At 37.8% G+C, this 23,223-nt stretch overlaps 1 protein-coding gene across 1 annotated transcript; it reads right to left on the reverse strand.

The window, feature by feature from the left end:
• Positions 1-90: 90 nt before the first annotated feature.
• Positions 91-22,311, reverse strand: LOC139744362 (amine oxidase [flavin-containing] A-like). Its single transcript, XM_071654806.1, has 11 exons — positions 22,170-22,311; positions 20,344-20,491; positions 12,142-12,229; positions 9,212-9,386; positions 8,078-8,186; positions 7,106-7,263; positions 5,473-5,656; positions 4,297-4,385; positions 1,429-1,602; positions 384-470; positions 91-99 (listed from the first exon to the last, which is right to left on the reverse strand). The coding sequence occupies exons 2-11, from the start codon at positions 20,456-20,458 to the stop codon at positions 91-93; spliced, it is 1,188 nt and encodes a 395-aa protein (XP_071510907.1). The 5' UTR covers positions 20,459-20,491; positions 22,170-22,311.
• Between the last annotated feature and the right edge of the window lie 912 nt (positions 22,312-23,223).

Below are 23,223 nucleotides of genomic sequence, written 5' to 3' on the forward strand. Positions count from 1 at the left end.
CTAAAGATAAAATTAATTCAGGGATGAAGCCCATTACAAACAATTCTATGACAAACTGAGGTGTGAACAGAAATATCATCTGATCAAAAACTACCCCACCTACCAATTAGAACATAAATTACAACCAAAAGACTCACAAAAAATGGAAAACATGTACTTGACATCAGGCAAGATGATAACTGGAGGGAACAAGTTGATCTCTGTCCCTCGCATAGGACATAAAATGGAGGTCCCATGTGTGAGAGAGTCACAACTCCTGCACGTAAAAGATCCTGCTTCATTCATTTAGTATACAAAGTAGGTGCATAACCCAGTGAGGCAGTCCTGCCTTTAATACATCCAAACAAACAAACAAAATGGTTATAATTACAGCAAAAACTCACCACATCTGTGTAATCTAGAATGTCTCGAGCTTCTTTGCCAAGGATGCTGACCATAAAGTCCAGGGCAATGGCTTTCCTTTCATCCATCTATGATTGGTAGACCACGGGAGTGATAAAGGGAGAGTTAGTTGTAGTAGCTCCCCAGTGGGCATAGTTATACACTTACAATGAAAACTTTGCAGCACATTAACATTAACTGACTTTGGACTTTAAAAACACAGACCAAACATTAGTCTCATAGAGCACAATACATTCTCCTTTCATTCATCCAAACACAGAACACAATGTTTTCAGGGTGAACAACAGCTGCAGGCATTCTTCTCTGAAAAGCATGTCGAAATGTTGAACAATAAAAACTAATCTTTGGCTGCAAATAGCAGATGGCATCCAAAAAGCAATACCGGGTACTAAATCCCTAGGTTAGACAATGCACAGGATACGTACTAGACAAATCGTTTGTATCCTCTGCATGTTCTTTAATTTTCCTGAAATGATGAAGAATTCCAATACAACCGGATCTCTCATTTTAGGTTTCCTAAAAAATTGCCATTTTAGGCTTTATCAAAGTCTTGATTATGTTTGCAATGACTGTGACACATATGCACACATGGGCGACTAACTAATTTTTTCAGTTTGTGTCTATTTTCTTTCATCATTAACATGTAAGAAGGTAGTTTGGTCTGGTAATATTAGTCTGATTTCTGATACTGTATGTGTTCCCACTCATGTCATGTGTGATAACGTTCTATGTCATCTGTAGATGGATGTCTGTGAAGCCGTTAACTGAATCCCACATTGCATGGAAATTCTTCTGACATTTGAATACAGAATTAAATAAAAAAAGACAATTATCCAATGTACACAACCAATATCAAATTCAAAAGTCATCCAAAACAGAAATATGAGAATTGAATTATGCAGTGTTGTCAAAACATAATAGGTGCATAAGTGTAGTTTTGCATCACGACTACTTTCATCAGAAAATGCTGTCTAGCAAGACTCATGAAATTCAACAAGAGGACGATGTGAAGACTCCGCAACTCACAGACAGTGTGGCAAAGGAGGGCGCCCCAAAGATACCAAAGAGGGCGGGGCTATCACTGGGGGTGGAGGTATCAAACAGGGCAATGATGGGGTGCTCTCTGTTGTCCTTGAAACTTGCCAGCGTCCCCGACATGCTTAGCAGCTCTCCTGCCTGCTTCTTTTCTCGCCAAAAACTCTAAACCAAAAACAAACAAATAAATAAACAAACAAACAAACGAATAAAATCAAACATTTTCAGAAGCAAAGCCATCTTCAGTGAATTTCATATACAGTAAACCTCGGATAAGTCGACGTCGAGTGAGTCGAAAATCACTTAACTCGAAGCAAAATAAAAAGTCCCGATTTTTCCCTATGTATTTTCTCTTAGAAATATTTGGATAAGCCGAAGTACGAGAGTCGAATTTCGGCTGTGTCGAAGTAAAACATTCAGTCCCTTTTGTACAAAATACACATAGTTTACATCACATGAGTCGAAGAAGATTTGTCTGGCATTCTCATTACATTTAGAGGAGAACAAAAAAATCGGCAGGTCGCAGAACCCCGTCCCTGACCTGCTGCAGGTAAGCATGCACACTCACCGTACCGCTCCGCACGCATGTCGAATACATACACATGTATACATGTATACACACAGCACATCGATCCATACTTTATCCATACACACAGCACATCCATACTTTATCCATGTCAAGCTAGAACTCCCTGGTCAACCAATCGCTGCTTTAATATTTTAGTGACAGGCCAAGTGGGCGGAGCTTGTTTGTGCGTGCCCGGCTGCGTTTTTTTTTAAGACGGCACAGATTGGGGCATGGCGCGTGTTAAACCTATGGGAAAAACGTTGGGTTAGGGGTTTTGGTTATGGTTATGGTTAGGGTTAGGGTTAGGGTTGGGGTTAGGGTTAGGGTTAGGGTTAGGGTTAGGGTTAGGGTTTGATGGTTAGGGTTAGGTTTAGGGATAGGGTCCCCGATAGATTTTTAGTTTCCCCAATCTGTGCCGTCTAAAAAAAAACACGCTGCCCGGCTGATGGCTGTATAGTTTTGTTCGATGGAGGTGGGATGGGCCTGAGAGAGTGTTTGTCTAAGGGTAGGTTGACAGAGATGGCTACCTATGTTGCACAGACATAGCACATGCACATTGCCACATTAGCGCAGACATTCTCAGAACTACGTTTAACTACTAGTATTGATACAAATTCCATGTTCAATTTAGAACAAAATAAGAACATTATCTTCAAGAACAGACAAATTTGAATGCAAACACACACACGCACGCACACACACACACACACACACACATGCATGCAAATGTACTATAATACATGTACATAACTGTGAGTCGAAAAAAAAAAAATATCGACTCTCGCGAGAGTCGAAGTTCACTAAAGTCAACACATTTTTGTCAGTCCCGAGAGCTTCGACTCATGCGAGGTTTACTGTACTTTCAATATTCACTTTCCAGACTTGAATTATCTTGGCAAAGCAAGGATATCACCAGCATTCGTGTTTGACCTGATCAAATAATAATTTGTCTCTGCTTTGTTTTCTCTTTAATTTCTTTTTTTTTTCCCCCAATAAATGATTGTTACTCCAAAGCTATTTCATGGCAGAATTAGTTGAGCGAAATCACAACATATAAGGGGTGTTCCTTTCTTGTTATTGCACTCAGTGCCAACATGCAAAAGTCTCTGCATGAACATTACATCATGAGGCAAAAGGAAAGATGTTATTCCATTCAATATTAAATTTGACATTAATAGAGTAAAACAGAAATAACAGAAGGGCCGAATATTCATTGAAATTGGACATAAATTACAAAAGTCATGGAATCTTGTCCACATAAATACCATCTTGTCCATGTTGGGGTAAATGCCCCTTTCATCATAGTGAAAGAGCCAGTGATCAGTGTATAACTTTTAAAATGCTTCAAGTTTATGGAGAAGTGAAAGGAACATACTGTGTGTCTGATGTATATGGAAATACTAGTGTATATTTGTGTTCTAGTTGACAAATAATGATGGTAGAGGACTTATTGTGAACTCAAATATCAGCTACCATGCAACATTCCACGGAAAGGCAGTCAAGGAAGAGGGATTTCCAGAGGATAATTTTGTAGATTGATTTCAAAATGAGAATGCTGAAACGTACATTTCACTTTAAAAAAAAAATTAGGCAGCATAATAATTATGGTATACTGTAAAACATGATATATTCGCGGCATGAATTTTTCGCGAATTGGAACCGACAGCCTTTTTCGTGGCATGAAATTTTCGCGAAGTGCCACTGGCGTTCAATGCATATAGTGTAAACAAGGACTTTCGCGTGCATTTTAATTTCGCGAATCTTGGCGCTCGCAAAATTAATGTGCACGCGAAAATTCCTCGTTTTACAGTATTTGTCTCACTCAGTGCACTATTGGGTAATTACATATGTGACGTTACTGTTGCGCACAAAACCAGCTGATTCATATTCAGTCCCAAATGTGCGTCATGATCCTATGTTGTTGATTTTTTTTTCCATCCATGGTGGAATCATTTTTCATGTTCAATAATGTAATTGGCTGTCAACATCATATTTCACATGATGGACAACATGGATCAATTTCATGAATGCATTCATTAAAGACAAAAAAAAATGTATTCTATGGTAGACCAAGAGATCTTTGAATTACTGTCCCATGTGTGTTCCACTCCTTTAAGCTTTTATGAAGTCTTCTGTCTTTGGTGGTTTTTTTTTATTGATAACATCAGAAATCACAACTGAAACATGATGGATGAGACAGGAATTGGTTTCTTGGAAGTATTTTGTGAAAAGAAATTACTTGCACAAGACAACTTTAAAAATTGGTGTCTTTAAACTGTGCTTGATGTTACCTTCTGATAGGTGGCTATGAAGTGGATGCCATAGTTTCCTGTCGCAAGAATTCTCGGTACAGGAAGGCCTGGAAGAAGTTCGAGTTTTTCTGAGAAAATGTAAGCACAAAGAATACAAATCTTTCTGTCAGCAATTGCAGATTGCACACACAAGAATCAAATCAATTCTATCTGCATGAACTATGAACATGGCAATATTGTCAACTGAGAACCGAAAGGCGTTAATCACATTTGGTTTTTTTTTTTTGGGGGGGGGGTGGGTATTGAATTACGCATCACATTGTAGACCTTGATCTCATCTACATTATTGTGTCAATCTTGAATTATTTTCATTTTCAGTAATATATTAAAAATCAAAATCACAAGGGCACTACTCTAACTGGTATTTGGAACAACACTTATAAATCTTCTAATTTTGATTAGGTAAGCTTTTTGTTTCAAGAATATTGATTGTTTCATTTCTATTTATGCTCAAATATGAGAATGCAATAGCACCCTTTTGGTTCACAGCTGACGATATAATCATATAATCATAACACTTCGGAACCAAAACACTTAGGAAGTCCTTAACTCATAAGCTACTTCATCAAGATAACATTATTATAAACTAATGATCATCTTTCATTGGTTACATCATGGCATAATTCACTATCATGCCTTGTATATCACATATCATCCTTGATGGCATTGATGGCAAATTCTTGTCATCACCTGCAAACTCAAGGTGGTAAAACAAACATAAGAATAACACATATCAATGCCATCATAGCATAATGTTTTTTGTTAATTGTGGCATGCGGAATTGGTTTCATTAATACATCTGCACCACAGTGAACAAAGCACACACTGGTATTGACTGACACGTTTGAATATTAAATAGATAATTGCCATGAGATGGAACATACAAAATAATCCAGTAAATGGGGTTTAAATGCTATTGATGGGCTTGTAGCACTTTCCATTAGTAAAGTTCTGAGGTAAGAACTATTCCATACATCCTAAACAACACAAGTCATCATCTGTGCTACAACATGGCTAAGTCACTACAGAAAATAATACACAGCAATGAGGGCATTAGCAAGAATTAAAGCTGAGGTTCAATGTATGACATCTTCATCAATGATAGTTCTGAGATTTTGGTGTTGAGGAGGTGGTAAGTGTTGCACACAAACAAACCTATGTTTGGACTTGGGATTGCCATCACCACCCTCTTGGCCTGGTACTCCTTGCCCGACTTGGTCCTTACAGTAGCCCTGGTTCTATCCTCCACCTGCTCTACCCTGACGACCGCATCACCCAGGACGATTCTCTCCTTGCCAACGCTCTCCTCCAGCCTGTCTGCAAGCTGCCTGAACCCACCCTGCCGAGGAGACATACACCGCGTTAACAATTTACACAGAACTTCAACAGTTGACAATTTACACAGAGCTTCAACAGCCTGTCAACCAGCTGTCTGAACTCATCCTGCCAAGAAGACACACACCGTGTTAACAATTCACACAGAACTTCAACAGCCTGTCAGCCAGCTGTCTGAAATCATCCTGCCACGGAGACATACACCGTGTTAACAATTTACACAGAACTTCAACAGCCTGTGCGCCAGCTGTCTGAACCCACCCTGCCGTGGAGATATACAGTACCGACAGCAAATTATTTTCCACGCGAACATTCAGGAATATATTGAATATTCGCAAATCGCACATTCGCGAATATTCGGGAATATTCGAAAATGATTGGCCCTTGATATCCGAAGTGAAACATAGCACATAGGGCATTGCAACGCGCATGAATTTACGATGCATATGCGCGCAATGCGCAAAAATGCGCAAACGTTCTCGAATATGTGGAAAATAATTCATTGTCGGTACTGTACATCGTATTAGCAGTTTACAAGGGACTTCAACAGCCTGTCCACCATCTGTCTGAACACATCCCGCCAAGGAGACATACACCGTGTTAACAATTTACACAGAACTTCAACAGCCTGTCCAAAAGTTGTCTGAACTCATCCTGCCATGGAGATATTCATCATGTTAAATAAAGGCCGTTAGCATGGGTATTCATGGATGGCTGCCCATCGGGATGCATTTTGAAAAACACAAATAGCACCAGTCAGTGAATATATGCATTGAAGTGTACGCTCATCAGTAACAGTCTACTTCAATCGAGATATTTCGGCTGTGTGTGTATTTATCAGTGATAAGGCTTAATATACACTATTCATTAAAGGGATTCTCAAATATATCTGTACCTGGCCAACCTTACTGCTCCATGAATGCCCACATTACCAGGTCTTTAGTTATTTACTCAGGCCTTCAACACAAAGCAGATACACCCCAGTAAAATGTGTTTTGTGTAAAATAAAAATGTATGAATTTACCCAGAAGTTGCACTGTTGTGCAGACACATGATATACCAGATGACACCAGTTTTCATGAGATATTTTCCAATATACTCCACGCTGTTCATTTCTTTTTAATTTCAAGTTCATCACCATTATCATAATCATTACTATTCTCATTTTTATCACTACTACTATCATCATCAGCATCATCAGTATAAATTTTGATAAAGTACAGTGGACTCCCGTCATAACAAAGTCCTCGAGACCAGCAGTTCTCTTTCCTTATATCGTAATTTCGTTTTAACCAAACAAACAAACAATAAAAACACAGGGCAGATAATGATGGGGCCTGAATTTTTACTTCATTGTACCCAGAATTTTGTTATAACCGTGTTCGTTATAACGGGCGAGTGCACTGTAGTCAACATGCCTGGTGCCCAGGACTTTGCGAAGACGTGAGTATACCTTGAGTTGCAGGTCCATTCGGCCGGTTCCCTCTCCTCCGATGTGCCTCTCCCAGCTGCCACAGGAGTGGATGACAGACAGGTACTCCGTCATGGACAGCTTGCTGGGTGCCATGCCACAAAACGTGCCCACCATTGTAGCTGCCATATCCTTGGCACCTGGCATATATACACAACGTATGTCACCAAGAGGTCAAAGGTCAGATAAGTGACCTATCATCATCATCATCATGACCTGATAGAGTGGGCAAACACTGCTTTTACTGACTTTTACACTTGTCCAATTTTTCAAGTGAAATTGAAAGTTGACCCACTTTACTTAAAACAGCCTAGAACAAAATCTGGAAGAAACCTGGCCGCCATTTACATGTACCTACATATGTGAAGTAACTGGTTTAAAGTTTAAGCAAAGTAAGGCATATACATGAATTCCAAGAGGGCTAGTAAAAAAGTATGACAGGAGCATGCATAATAAGCCACAACATTTTGGAGCAGATGCTAGGTATATGCTTAGAGTTCAGTGTTAAATTGTGTTTCATACAGTGATCCTTGTAATTCACATCTCATATCTTCTGTATATGACATGTTTTATGAAGTTAAAGTCTAATTGAGGTACTCAAAACTATTTCTTGTTGACAATACTATTCCGAAATAACACTTTGGTCAACCCAAAGACAGAATCATTTCACTCATTCAAACTTCTTCCTCTCCCCCAAATGAAAAGAGATGAGAAAACAAAAACAAAAACAAAACACTATTTAAATACTATTTACTTGTCTGTCACCACATAATACAGCAATCATATCAATATTGTCCTGCTATTGTGTTTTCTAGTCTTTTTGTATGAATAGCACCAGTGTGCGTAGAAATACCAGTACAAAGCGCCATATGAATGCAATTATCATTATTATCATTATCATTATTATTATTATTATCATCATTACGTTACCACCACAAAAGATAACACACTCACCTTGCATCCAGAGAAATTTGTTCATGAAATCCTCAACGGTCTGGTTGTCCCACTCTGCACATTCCTCTGTGGATTTTGCCTTCCCTATCTGTGCAGCAAGCTTGTCCATCTGAAATTTGGAAATATTTTGCTATAAACTAATGTTTATCAATTAATGAAAATTTTACACCGATGTATGGCAATTTGTCAATCAGTTGCAATAAAAACAACTTGAAGTAATAATTTCATGGATATGAATAAACTTTTTGCTCTTCTTCCATCCCGACTTCTGGTGGTATTTGGCTACTGAGGAAAGTTTTTACTTTAATGCCAAAAAAAAAGGAGATTGTTATGCACTAAATGCCAAACAGAAAGAGTTATGTGACAACAATCTGAAACAGTCCTTGTACATATACTAATTAAAACTGAAATTTTGAATTTTCATATTTCAATTCCTAAAAGGTCAAACAACTAGTACATTGGTTAATTATCAACTAGTAAACAATTTTCCCTATTCTAATCTGTTGTAGGTCATATAGCTAAAGTCCTGTTTGAAGAGATTGAAGCTGGGTTCCATATTGACTTATTAGCCTACAGGAAGAAGTACAACTTCAAGTGACCTTCTCGACTGATAATACCATGCAAGAAATGGTCATGGTACTCTATTTCTTGTAACCCAACTTTAAAATGATGAGATTACACCATGCTTGATTATTACCTAAACCAAAGAGGTTGTGTTTTGGCCGGCATTGGTTTGTTTGTTTGTCTGTCTGTTTGCAAAATAATTCAAAAAGTCATGAACGGATTGGGATGAAACTTACAGGAAAAGTTGGTAATGACACAAGGTACAAATGACTCAATTTTGGTAGTGATATGGGAATTTTTATGAACTTTTGAAGGATTTTTAATATCAATGGGTCAATGAACTTGGGAGTTTTAGGAGTCGTGGGAGGTCTGCATATCATGTAAAAGTGCATGCTCTGCTCAAGGCACTGCGCAGCATGCAAGAAGCTGATGGGGGTAAACACAGGGCTTCCTTTGGGAAAATGAACAATTTTCAGCATGCGTGAATGGGTGGAAATGGGCTACTTGGTGGAGGTCTGCACACTCTGAGTGCTTTTCTAGTTCAATCTGTAACATTATTACAATCATCACCTTCTTGAAGTATCTGAGTAGGTCTACGAGGGCAGTATAAGGCAGAGGAGGGATGGATCCTGAGTACGTCTTCACTTTCCCGTCAGGCAGCTGCCAATGTTTCGTGCCCTTGTCAAAATGCTCATACGTCTCCAAGCCGAACTCCTTGAGTAAACCCAGCATAATCGGCTGAGCACTGATCAGACAGTAAAATTGGCAACAGAGAGAGAGAGAGAGAGATAGAGATGTTTTACGACCACAGTTAAACCTGAACACATTAATTTTATACTACATAGTTTCATTACACAACGAAGTATCCTGGCAAAAACGGGCAGCTTTACCTTGCATATGACGATCACCAGTTTTCTTGTTTGGATATTAGAAGTCAATTATGCACTGTCAGAAATCCCTCATAGACAAAGATTTATGACCAATGACCAAAAGAATATATCAAATATTTGATCATAATTCAGATCAGCCAATATCTTCTTTGTTGGACAAAATTTGACTCCAAAGCAAAATAGTATGGCTTCTGAAAATGACACTTTTATTATTTTTTGTGTGGAACCGTTACCTTAAATTTATTTCAGAAGAGCTAAGATGAGAGCTTTGAATGGCATTGCTTGTATGTCATTCCTATGATCTATGTAATCTGACTTCTTGCTGTAAAAAAAAAGAAAAAAACATAATAAATAAGTTCTAGTTGAAGATGGCAGTGAACTAAAAAAACAAAAACAAAAACAAAACAAAAAACTACTGTACACTGAATGAACAAATAACATCATATTTGGGCAAAGTCCAAGAGGGTAGTGTAGTGATTCTCAATTGACAATTTCATAATTGACCACTCACATGGTAAAGGTTCTCTTTTTTTTTATTAGTACCTATACTAGTTACATGTAAGTCACCTTGACGGAAAAAATGAATAAAACCAATGAGTGGGAGCACATGTACCCTACAGATATGACCTAGTTTCATTCAATTTCAGTTCATCTTATTTCTGCACTTGTACAAAAGAAATCAGTATGACAAAATCAAAAATATTCCCATGAAAATATGTATAAGGGTACTCATAAGGAACAGATAATTACATGAATAGTATACAGACATATAATTCATGGTATATCTTAAAGTGTACATGTGGAGGAGACTGTTATCGATAAAGCAATTTGCTTGACTTGGATAATGGCCTCTGGGCATTATGGTTTGTTACAGTTCTCCCTTATTTTTAACTAAAGGAACAAAACACATACACACAGAAAGAAATAAGACCAACTTCTGAGTATTTTCAAGGTCATTTGACATGAGGAGGACAAAACAAGGGGAATATAACAAGAAAGAATCAAAATTAAAGGACAAGAAAGAGGATACAATCACAAAAAGGTTGTGATGACAATTCAGGGCCGGCGGAGCGTTTTCAAAAGTGTGGGGGGCGGGGCCCACTTCCGGATTTCATGAGCTGACAAGCGAAAAAAAAAGAAGAAAAAAAAAGGTCCTCAGCTCATCTCTCCTCTTCCATTTCTGGGTTTCTCCAGTTGACAAGCAAAAAAAAAAAAAAAAAAAAAAAAAGGTCTTCAGTGGAAAAACGTTGTGGGGGCCCAAAGTGATGACACCTTATGTTATTCCATTGTAATGTGCACAAAAAGTGTGGGGGCCCCGAGCCCCCACGGCCCCCACGACCCCCATGGCTCTGCCGGCCATGCAATTAATAAATAAAATGGTTTAGAGTCTTTGGATATTGTCCGCGTTGACCTAGTGTGAGGATTACGAACACAGTGGTTGAACCTTGATGCAGAAAACATATGAGCAAAAAGCACATAGTATGTCTATTGATGTGATCTCTTTATTAACACTTGTTACAGCTCGAGAGTCTAAGGAAATCATTTGTTGTGCTCTCGGGTAAAAGTAATGATTAAAGTAGTTTGTATATGGCTGTCTGGTGCTCCAATATGCAACACAGCTACTAAAATTGTATGTGGTATAGTCATTGGTCACCAGTCTAGAGTGGAGTGCTTTCCTCCGACCCAAGAATGATTGTTTTAACAATCAGTTGCAGTAACAATTCTAGTGTGCCTTTTTGATGTACGTTACAAATAGTATAATGAGTATACAGGGGACATAATATGTAACACATATCTGGGATACTACAGTACTATGGCAAATACTTGCCTTGTCACAGATTATTCAAAGTCATAGCTATTTACTCTGATCCTATTCATATACCATATGCTACTATGCTTTGTAGTACAAAGAAAGAGAAAATATCCAGTAGACGCATAATAGTGAGGATGTGATTATGTGACAATACAAGCCATTGAACTATCCCTAGTCTTGTTCCATTCAACACCAAATTCTAAGATTTAACTCCTTCCGATAACAAAAAATAAATAAATAAATGTCCTACCATTTAATTCTTTTGATTAGTAAAAGCCCCAAAATGCCAAGTGACTGATGTAGAAGACTGACAAAAATTATTCAATTTTGATATGGAGTTTCAAAAGGTGACAAATTATCCTGTATTTCTTGACCTGGGCTGTTGGATTTGACTTTAAAAAATTAAAAGACTTGCCATGACATGAAATTTTGCCATTGATATGAACTCCAGCTGTCAACACATCCCATATTCAGCTTTCTAACAGATTAGCACAGATGGCATAAAAATGCCATTCAATGAATAAGGATTAGGTATAATCCTACTCATCCATATTACATCACAAAATCCAACTAATCCTAATCGCATTACATCCCCTAAAGTGGAAGTCTGTTATCCTTGAATGCTTCTGGGGTTTCTTCCTCATGTCACATTGAGTTGTTTTTGGTGTGTTTTGTTCCCGTTGTTTTTCGGAAGAGGATTAACTGAATGCTGAATGCTCTAGCTATAGGCAAGTTAAAATTGCGCACACAGCACAGGCAAGGGGGGAAAAAAAGCTATTTGAGGGAAGCGGTCTTACCTGCCAACCCTGGACACGCCGATGTCAAAATAATCCTTTCCATTGGGACTCCGAAGCTCAACTGTCTTCATGACTCCACATACCTGATCTGAAATTACATACACAGAAACAAACAAAACACAAATTTACTCTTAATGAAATCAAGGCAATGTGCCTCTCCGTACACATAAGAATATGCAAATGCAGTGTATACACTTCCAATTCACAGGTCACTCTAACATTTTGTCAATGAAATGATTATTTCGTTAACGAAATGACTGATTTTGTAACGAAATAGGCCATGCAACACTTGGCGCTCCATCATTGTCCATGGTTTAAACCATGGTTTCAATAGTACCACCTTACAATGAATTCGGGCCCTATAGGGTTCGCATTTTCTAGCTTTTAACATGCATTTTCCAAGGAACGGTATGACCCTAATAACACAAAATGTATTGCACCGTCTTTGTACAGTGCTCTGTTAAACTACAGTGCAGGCTACTTAGTACCACAACACATTGAAATCACACAGATTTGTGGCCTACCACTCCAGGTCAAGAACTTTGTAAATATTTACATCTAAACCAGCTTTATACAACTGAAAAATCATTTCCCCTTGGTCTGCTAAACACAAGGTCCCTGACAAGGATTCTTCAGGCACTCATAACATTATTTCTTTTAATCAAATCAGAGCAGGTTATCACTGCATCATATCTTACGATTATCTTTAATGTTTCAGATAAATTCAGGTAACATGACTTGAGGATGGCAAGCCAAGTATACTGTATTTACTATCTACGGCAAAAACATCGTCCCAATGCATGTCAAAGTTGGGGTTTCTCATAGATTATGACATCAGTGGACACTTGCTACCTCAGCCAATCAGCATAAAACAAATATTAACCCATTGAGGACAGACTGATTTTGCTACAACAAGCATTTTCCATAGACACCTGCCTGAGTATACTCGGGACTCGTCCTCAACGGGTCAAGACTTGCGTTTGATTACACCAGCTGCAGCTACATTGTAACCACCCAAGAATGTTCTGATAGTTGTATCTTTAGAGTGTGAATGGCCCCTATGTCCATTCTGTCACATAACTGCACTAAATTGGAACATTTACTTTGAAGTCTATTGAGGTCTACACACGAGTGTATTTCCCTTTTTTTCATATCATATTTCATCCTATCATTGCAGCCAAATACCAGTAGTCAACTTGGAACTTGGTGATTTTTTTTTCCTCAACCTACAATGTATATGGTTCTCTAGTAAAAATATCCTCTGAACATCAGAGTCCAACTCTATTTGTTTTTGGGTGTGAAAGGGTATTGTTTGGCATGCAGTGATTACAGAGTATTGTCTCAGTACAAATACTACATGGGGAATTAGTGTATGGAGTGAAGAGTATGTCCAGGGAGTGATCTAGTTGATGTACCAGATGCAAGCAGGGTCATATTACGCAGGGTACAAAGTGTAACTTCATGCAAGGCAAGTTCACGTTTGTCACATGATTATGAAATTGTGTGATGAAAGCGTACATGTCACACATCGAACAGGACTGGTGGTATGTGGGGCAATGACCACAAATACTCTTCAAGCCAGTTGTATTGCTATATATGTGTTTGAAAAATCTGACAAAGCAATTCCATATTGTCATATTTGTATTTGCTGATTAACATATATCATATAAATATGAATATAATGTACCTGGTACATGATCAGGTAATGCTTCACATCTTATTTTTAAACAGACACTTGATTCTCATAATATAACTCAGAGTGGAGTATGCCTGCATGAGGTGAATGAATTCATCCATAAAGAAAGGGGAAATTAATGAATGAATTTCATGAAGGCACCTAGAAATGAGAGGAGCCATTCTTTATCAGCCTGACATACCTTTATATACCTCAGAACTATAATACCAATGATATATAATCATGCTGTCATACCTAAAAGTGATATGTTTACTGTACAAAGTCTGCTTAGCTTAATGATCAATACTGCATGAATAATGGTTGTCATTTGAGGAACTTCTTTTTTTTTTCATATAATAGGGGGAGTTATCACCAATACAACAATGTCTTCTTTTTCACAAAGAAAGCCACAGAAACTTGTTTTTTTTTTTTGCTTGCACAGTGTTGATAACTGAGTCATTATATACCCCATTACTGGTCTTTCTTCAAATTACACATAAACTACCATAGGGCACCATGCTGAATTATTCCCATAGGCAGGGCTGGCAACCTTGTACACAGCACTGCACTATTCTGTGGCACAATATTTTAAATGGAAAACAGTATTTTACCTATCCTGCAATAGATATATGTAGTTAAATGCAATTGGGGCAAATTAGTATTACCCATGAAATCTGCAGGATTCTTGGCATTAAAAATAAACAAATTAATAAATAAAACTCAGCAAAAACACAAGAGTTGGCATATTTGTACAGGAAAGCACATTTGATGCTAAAGACACCAGTCGAATACCTCCTGAAGGTAAAACCCAGTTTAAGTTTAAAGGGATGGTACAGTTTCGATTGAGATGGAGCTTGAGGTTTCAAATACAATTTTTTTGATGATTTTTTTTTAGATAATAAGAAACCTTGTATAAAATATGAAAGAGCATACAATTCTAAGAGGAATTCAAAGTTCATTTGATGAAAATTGGTTTTGAATTGGCTGAGATATCCAAAACAAAGCGATCATAACAAATGGTGGGATCCACTTTTTATCAGGATCATTAAAATTGTTTTACTTTGTTTTTGGATACATCAGCCATTTTAAAACTGATTTTTATCAAATAAACTTTGAATTCCTCTTGGAATTGTATGCTTTTTAACATTTCATAAAGTGGTTTCTAAGTATCTTGCAAAAAAGTTAAAAGCTGAATTCTCATCTAAACCAATCCGATACCATCTCTTTAATGAGTGAGTGAATCTCTTAGGGGCTCATGGAGATAACAACAGATTACACAATGTCTCTCACATGTTAAATACAGTCAGGATAGCCCATGATACTAAATCTGTGATTAGTTTAATCTAGTTCAGGCAAAGTATGCTGCATGTATCGTCTTCTAGAGGTAAAATCCTGCAAATATAATACATGAAGTAGAAGATAGTAGTAGTACAGTGAAACCCCGTTATAATGAGTTCGGTTATAATGAGGAACCGCTTATAACGAGGTGATCGCGTCGGTCCCGTCTTCCTTTACGTGTAAAGCTATGGCAGAACGAACTGGTTATAACGAGTTCAGTTATAACGAGATTCCGCTTATAACGAGGACAATTTCGGTGCATCATGATAAAGAAAAACATAAGCAATTTGATCAGATATAACGAGGTTCCATTTCTTGACTTGCCGCTTTCAAGCACGCGACAAACGAAACATTGAAAACCGAATTCACGCTATCCATATCTCTTTCCCGTTTACGGAGTACCGTTCCTTCTATGTTTTCTTCTCACCCACGCGTTTAGTAAGACACAGGAATATCTTCCGGTGTTCAGACTAAGTTATTGAATATTATCATTTCATTTTCTTTTTTCGCGAGATACGCGTGCGTGAGAGAGAGGGGGGAAAATCGCATTCAAAAATTTTTCATGTAGCGACACTTGTGACCTAAAATGGACACATGGAATGCATGTTTAACTCATAATTATATCATTTCCATTTTTCATTCCAAATGACACGTGTTTTGCAGGTTAGTAAATATGAGTATGTATGATTAAAGCCAAAATAATTAATGAAATCATCGCGATCCCGCCGGGTGACAGCATAGCATAAAAATGATTGAATAACGCATGTTAATCTACTCGAGTCGGTGTTCAGAAAAAGAAACAAACACAGTTTGAATAGATCTGGGTTTGTTCATTATCATTTAACAAATGATTATGTAAATTTTTTATATGAATGTGTATGATTAAAGCCGAAATAACTAATGAATCAACGCGATCCCGTCAGGTGACAAGAGCGTAAAAATAGTTGAATAACGCACGTTAATCTGCTTGAGTCGGCCTTCAGAAAAAGTATGCGTTAATCTACTTGAGTCAGCCTTCAGAAAAAGAAAACAAACGCAGTCAACGGTTTGAATAGATTTAGGTTTGTTCATTATCATTCAATACTGCATTTCACAACGGAAAATTTTCTTTCTTTCAGAATGCACTACGAGGTACAGATTTGCGTGAAAAGGATCACAACCTTCTAAATTTCTTTTTCCAGACCGGATGTCGAAAATGCGAAGAGATTTTCTTCAGAAGAAAATAAAGAACGCAATTTTAATCCCTTCGGGCGCAACGATAATACATTGAACAAGATTAGAGCCGAAATGATTCATGAAATCATTGCATTCCCGCTCGGAACCAACAGCGTAAAATACATTGAAAGTTACGGTAAACAATGCATGTATTTTATTCTATTTGCGCTGGTGTTTAGAAAAACTTAACAAACGCATTTTATACAATCTGTTTTTGTTCATTAATCATTTTACGCTGTTTTTCCACAAACGAAAAAATATACTTTCAGAATGGGTCAATACAAGAGGAAGAGATAGGTGTAAAAAGAATCACAAATATAATATAGGCCTACTTGTCAAGAACATACCATAATGTGAACTATTATGCGAAGAGATTTTCAGGAGAAAAATAAAGAATTAAGGCATTTTCAACCCCTACTTTTTTCCGTCTTTTTTGTATCAATTCACAAATAAATTCCCTTTATTCTCTCAATGATAATGATCCATAACTGTGTAATAACGCAAAGGATGTTCTTAAGTTTGATTGATGGATATATGACATCGTGCTTATGTTTTTCTCTGTTTTTGATGCGTACGGTTATAACGAGGTCCTAGTTATAACGAGGTAATATCGCCAGTCCCAGGGACCTCATTATAACGGGGTTTCACTGTAGTAGCAATAACTTCAATAGAAGAAATACAGTAGAAGGATAATAGTAGTACAATGCAGTAGTAGTAACAGAAGTTGCAGCAGTAGTAATACTAGTACAAACTGTAGTAGCAGAAGTAGAAGTAGTATTTAGAAGTACCAAAAATAGTAGAAGTAGTTGTAATAATCAAAGTAGTTGTGATAGTATTAGTAGTAGTAGTAGTCTTTGTAGTAGTAGTAGTAGTAGTAGTAATAGTAGAAGTAGTAGTACTATAGATTAGTAGAAATAGTAACAGTAGTAGTAGCAGTAGTTGTAATAGTAGTCAAAGAGGTGACAGACATAGTTTAGAAGCAGTAGTAGTAGTAGGAGTAGTAATAGTAGTAGTGGCAGTAACTGAAGAAGAACAGTAGTAGAAAGAAGAATCTGCAGGAGTAGTTACTGGAAAGTAATAGTATTAGTAGTGCTAATAGTAAAAATAATTTCTGGCATTGTGGCAGCACAGTGTAACTTATGGCTGCAGTCACATATTGTTTTCTTCTCACTTGGGCCGATCTATCATTGAAAAGTATATAGGTAATAAATGTGTTAGCATGGGTGTATGCAAGGGGGGGGGGGGGGGGGGGGGGGGTCGGGAGGGTCGTACGACCCCCCCCCCCCAAATTTTCAAAAGGTCCACTTTTTGTAAAAGACATTTTTGTTTTTCGAGGGCTTTTTACCCTATGTACAACAGGAAAAAAAAAAAGTGACCAGGTGGTGTTCCAGCAAGGTGTAGCTAGTCAACAACTTTTTTTAAATACAGTTTTCAACTTACCGATTCATGAACTTGTAAGTGACCAACACAGGTTTAATCACCAATTTAAACATAAATGGGTCTTTCTAAGTATGCCAAAAAAGTCACTTTTGTATGCACCAAATGGCCCCATTTTAAGATATAAAATTCAAAAACTTCCTACCGTGGGAGGGGGGACACCCCCCTTCCACCCCCCCCCCCCCCTCGGTTGCTCCGCTCCCTAGCAAAGGTAAAGGTCCAAAAATTGTGATTACTACCCCCCCCCCCCCCCCCCCTCCCAGGAAAAATCCTGGATACACCCCTGGTTAGGGTGAGTCTACTGAGCTACAATAGCATTCATTAGAATTCGGCCTATTTCCCTTGCACAGTGTGTTACATACATGTACATACTAATACTGCACTCATATAAATCAACCTGGCCACCAGCCACTCTACGTATATAAAGCTCTGACTTTATCTGGTACCTCCACACTGTCGTCATGTTGTTTTGTCTCATAATTATCAGTTTATCTTATATTTTATCTAATGACCATGGTGTCTAGCACTAATGTAGCTAATTGCTTTTTTCTTCCGATTTCCATATCAGGGTGATGGTTGTTGGTCCCTGATTTGTAAGTTTATTAGTATGCAATCTCAAAACCATTTGGCCTTACAGGCATTTTGTCTCCATTTGATTTGTTCTATGTACTGGCCTGTCTGCAGGCTGGTTGGCCCAAGGGCATTTGTCTGTTTCATCACCATTTCTCTTACTCAATTTTCTGTCTAATGACACCTTGGTTTTCAAGTTATCACATGGATCTCTTTCTGTTATTCCACCTGCTTATTTCCACGGCCAACAATCATCATTCCCATCTTTCCCCACTGGTATAATGATTTTTAAACTACCAACCGAAATAATAGTACTTAAAAAAAAAAAAAGACAGGATGTCGATGGATTGCTTTAAAATCAGATAGAATACAAACAAGGAAAAGTAGAAATTACGCGGTGCGTAACATATGTCCCTGCCGGAAGTAGCATTTAGTGGCAAAATGTACAATATAGGTAAAAAATCAAGGTCAAAGGTCACAGAAGTCAAAAGTCAAAATTCTGTGTAGAAGTTTTGAAGCCCTCACCTAGTGCCATCACATAAAGCAAACGGAATCGAAATCGGGTTAGAAATGACGAAGAAGTAGCATTTTGTAGCCAATGTACAATATAGGTCAAAAATCAAGGTCAAAGGTCAAAGAAGTCAAAGGTCAAAATTCTGTGTAGAAGTTTTGAAGCCCTCACCTAGTGCCATCACATAAAGCAAACGGAATCGAAATCGGGTTAGAAATGGCGAAGGAGTAGCATTTTGAAGCAAAATGTACAATATAGGTCAAAGGTCAAGGTCAAAGGTCACAACTGAAATTCTGTGTAGAAGTTTCAAAGCTCCCATGTAGTGCTATCATATAAAGCAAACAGAATCAAAATTGGCTCATAAATGACAGAGAAGTAGCAAATTGAACATTTTGATCACACACGGACGCACAGACGGACGGACTGACACACGGACACACACACGTACGGAGCCCATTTCATAGTCCCCTGCTCGAACTTGTTCGGCGGGGACAATTAGCCTGTATGGAGTAGTATCATTTGATTAACTTTGATTTAAAACACACACACACACACATACACACACAAAACAACAAGACCTCTGAAAGGTGGATTCCTTCTTAGACTAAAACAACTTTTTTTTTTCAGTCAAACTGTCCTTTCATTGCTCTTGCTTTGAATATCAACATTTCACTGGGCCACTGTTTACTATTTTGTATACCCACAATTTTACTGCAGAAATCGTTTTTTTTTTTTTTGGTCATTATTAAATTGGCAGCTCTGAATTTCACTGCAAATCTTAATGTAAAAAGGCTACATGAAACCGGATAAAATAATTAAATGTATACATTCAAATCTCAATTTTATAGTCATGAATTTTGCAAATAAGAGGCCAATATTCTGCCACTTAAAAACACACATAATGACACACATAATACATGAACAATAAATAGTTCAAATGAAAGAGAATGTTGTACTCGCCAGTTGATCTAAAGAAACACCAACAATGAATAGCAAAAAGTTATGATAAAAAGATACAGCAAAGAACAACAGAATGAGTGCTTTCTGAGACTAGATGGGATAAATGGATGGCATAGCTTTAGTTTTGGTGGGGCTTCAGGTTCCAACTTTTTAACAAGATGATGAGAAACCTCTTATGAATAGGGAAAGAGCATACAGGAATCAGATCTATTTGATGAAAATTGGTTTTGAAGTGGCCGAGACAACCAAAAACAAGAGGTTTGAGGTGGGACACACCTTTTATAAGGACACCTTAGTTTTACTGTGCTTTTTGATATCCCAGCCACTTCAAAATCCATTTTGGTCAAATAAACTTTGAATTCCCCCTAGAATTGTATGTTTTTAAACAAATATTTCTAGGTGGTTTCTAATCATCTCGTAAAAAGTTGGTATCTGAATCCCCATCTCAGCCAAAGCTATACCATCCCTTTAAAACTGAAGCCCAAAGAAGATTAACCTGACGCTTCAATGACAAGGAGCTTGAGGTTGCTTCTTTCCTTGAGTAGCTTGTGTGCTGATATGAGGCCCGCCACGCCACCTCCGACGATGATTACATCATACAGATCTCCCATCTTGGATCACTTCTTCCGTGATAATCTAAAATCCTGTAACAACCAAAAATAAGTCAAAAAGACTTGGCTTATCAATTGATAAAATGACATTGAATACCTCAAAGGCAAGGGTGGTGCTGAAGAAATCATAATTATTTAAGTGATAAAGTTATACATATGTTTTTTTAAAATTGAAAATAATGAAGTAGGGGATAATTTTTCATCAAGACTACAGACATGGTCACAAAAGAAGACATATCATATGTAAATTTGTTTACTTTTGAATAATATTATGATTTTATGATGATGGTATATAGTAAAGCTAGGTTTTGATTTCTTATTTTCCTTTACATCACTTTACACTACAATATACTGAGTAACTTTCGTTTGAATTATTGCAAAATACATGGAATATCTGCAATATATTTGGGATTGTTACAAAATCTTCACACTATTCTGGGTTCTATAAATTCTGTTGAACTCAAAAACATTTCTGCATCATTGAGCAATATTTTGATTATAAAACAAAACTGAGGCCATTGCTCCAAGATAATCCAATCAACAGTCCTTGCAATTCTGCAAACTTTTAGGAGCACTGCCAACATTTGTTCTTGAGAAGAAGACAGGGCTGTGTAGATGAGGTTCTGTGAAGTCAAATGACGTGTTGCCTGAGGGACAAAAACAAATCATGTGTATTCTATTAAAGCGCATTGCTCTAGCACATGGTACGCGTATCGCATACTCGCCTAGCAACCCGCCAATCAACCACTTGGACAAGTACAGGAGAGAAAAGCATTCAATTGTTTATAGCTACTGGTGTCTACAAAACATCTAGCCAGGGTGCATAGATGATTAGATAAATATGCAAATATAGGCCCTATAGAAATATAAAAAAGTAAATAAATGGAATACACATACAAGGTATATACACTAGCTTCAAAAATAGGAATAAATGTGTAAACAACAAACTGCAACATTTTCATGAATTATCAAAGGGATGAATGAATTCAGATATTAATTAATTCAAAGGACATTTCACCGAAATAAAAGACTCATATTAAAGTAATCCCGGCGCGAGGAGCTGTAACCAGTATTAGTAACGTGTTGGGGTCGCTGCTGTGGTTAATATTAAAGTAGAGACCTTACGGCTTCAAACATATTGATCTGGATCTGGATAGTTATGATGCAAGGCCACTTTTGGGTATAAATCCATCAGTTCTTGTGTGGACCAGTGAGTGGATGTACATTTCATGGCATTGCATGGCCATCACACTATCACACAAACATATAAAATGTCATATATTAATATATTGGCCAATTTTATACATTGGTGTTTGTTTAACGTTCGAGCTAAACACGAGTAGGCTATGCTCGATCAGCCTCAGTCACATTCCTCAACTTGGTTATTGCCACAGCACAGCCATCTGAGCTTAGATAGATCAGAGACGGTGTAGTAAAATGTAACAATTACCAACATGGCGTCACCAGTAGTTCTACGTGTATTTTACCACTGTAATACCAGAGACTACCACCACCGTATGTTACCGGTACTCATCACATCCTAAGCCTTCACCCTCTCGCCTCACCATGATGATCAACATGCCCGGCAACGGCAACAGGAGCGGTGAATGTAGGCCTAGACTATATCTGCAGTTTCATAACGAGTTGATTGTCGTGATGTGCATGCGCATGCTGCACCACATTGATCAAGCTTTCAAAGAAAAAAACTCACCGCTATCTTCTTGTTTTGACGAGAATAACCTAGCACTCTGGGATGGTGGTGCCAAACCTCAGTCCCAGAGCCCACAGTTGCAGTATTTTTGCCGAGAGAAAAGGGTACCAAGCGCAAGCCAAGCCTCGCCGCTAGCCTGGTGGGAGAGCTGCCCGCACGGTATGGGACGGTAATTCGGATGAGGATTAGGAATGCGGCTTCTAGCGATTCGCGACTTCTGCACTCCCACCTTTCAATGCTTGGCTCCTCCCCATCGTTAAGTGTAGTCTTAAAAACACAGTCCTCTGCTAGACGAAGAGGAATTGATGTCTCAATATTAGGTGTTAAAACTCTCATTCGTGACTACCAAATATCTTTATGTGCATTTTTTTATGTTCGAACGGAGTTGCCATCCTCTTCGAATCTCTATTATTGTGACAGGGTTAAAAAGTGTGATTTTAGGTTTTACATAGAGATTAGTTTTCAACACTAGCACCTAACGATTTATTTTCCCCTTGACACTCCCACTACTCATTACATGAATACACCTGCTGAATACTTCATATCGACGATAGTTGTCTAGCAATGTCTCCCTCTACTGTTGAGAGCGTGCGGTGTTCTCTGATCAACGCACAGAGACTGAGTGTTGTATTGTGCAGCTGATGTTGTATCTTCTTCCAGTTCTTCTTTCTTGTTCTTGTTCTTGTTCTTTTTTGTTCTTCTTGTTGTTCTTGTTCTTATTCTTGTTCTTCTATCTTCTTCTTTTACTTTTAAACGTACTGGTACTATTTTGTACTATAAGTAAGTGTAATAGTATTGTCACAAAGATTTCGTGGGGGGGGGGGGGTAAGTACACACAAATTATTGTGATTGCTTTACGAAGTCAAAATCATTTCAGAAGGAAATAAAAAGGCATGCAAAAAAATCCATTCTCATCTTATAGGCCTTATAAACAGTGAAGCGCAAGTCATGAGTTAAAGGGGTTGTAGAAGTCGCTATTGCACTCATCTTTGGAAATTTGGTAACTTCTACTAATATTTCTGATTGCCAGAAAGTTGATGATAATAATCCATCA

The sequence above is a fragment of the Diadema antillarum genome, unplaced genomic scaffold (genome assembly GCF_040938485.1).
Source record: "Diadema antillarum isolate AM-2024a unplaced genomic scaffold, OU_Dant_1.0 scf00000035, whole genome shotgun sequence".
Classification (NCBI taxonomy): Eukaryota; Metazoa; Echinodermata; class Echinoidea; order Diadematoida; family Diadematidae; genus Diadema; species Diadema antillarum.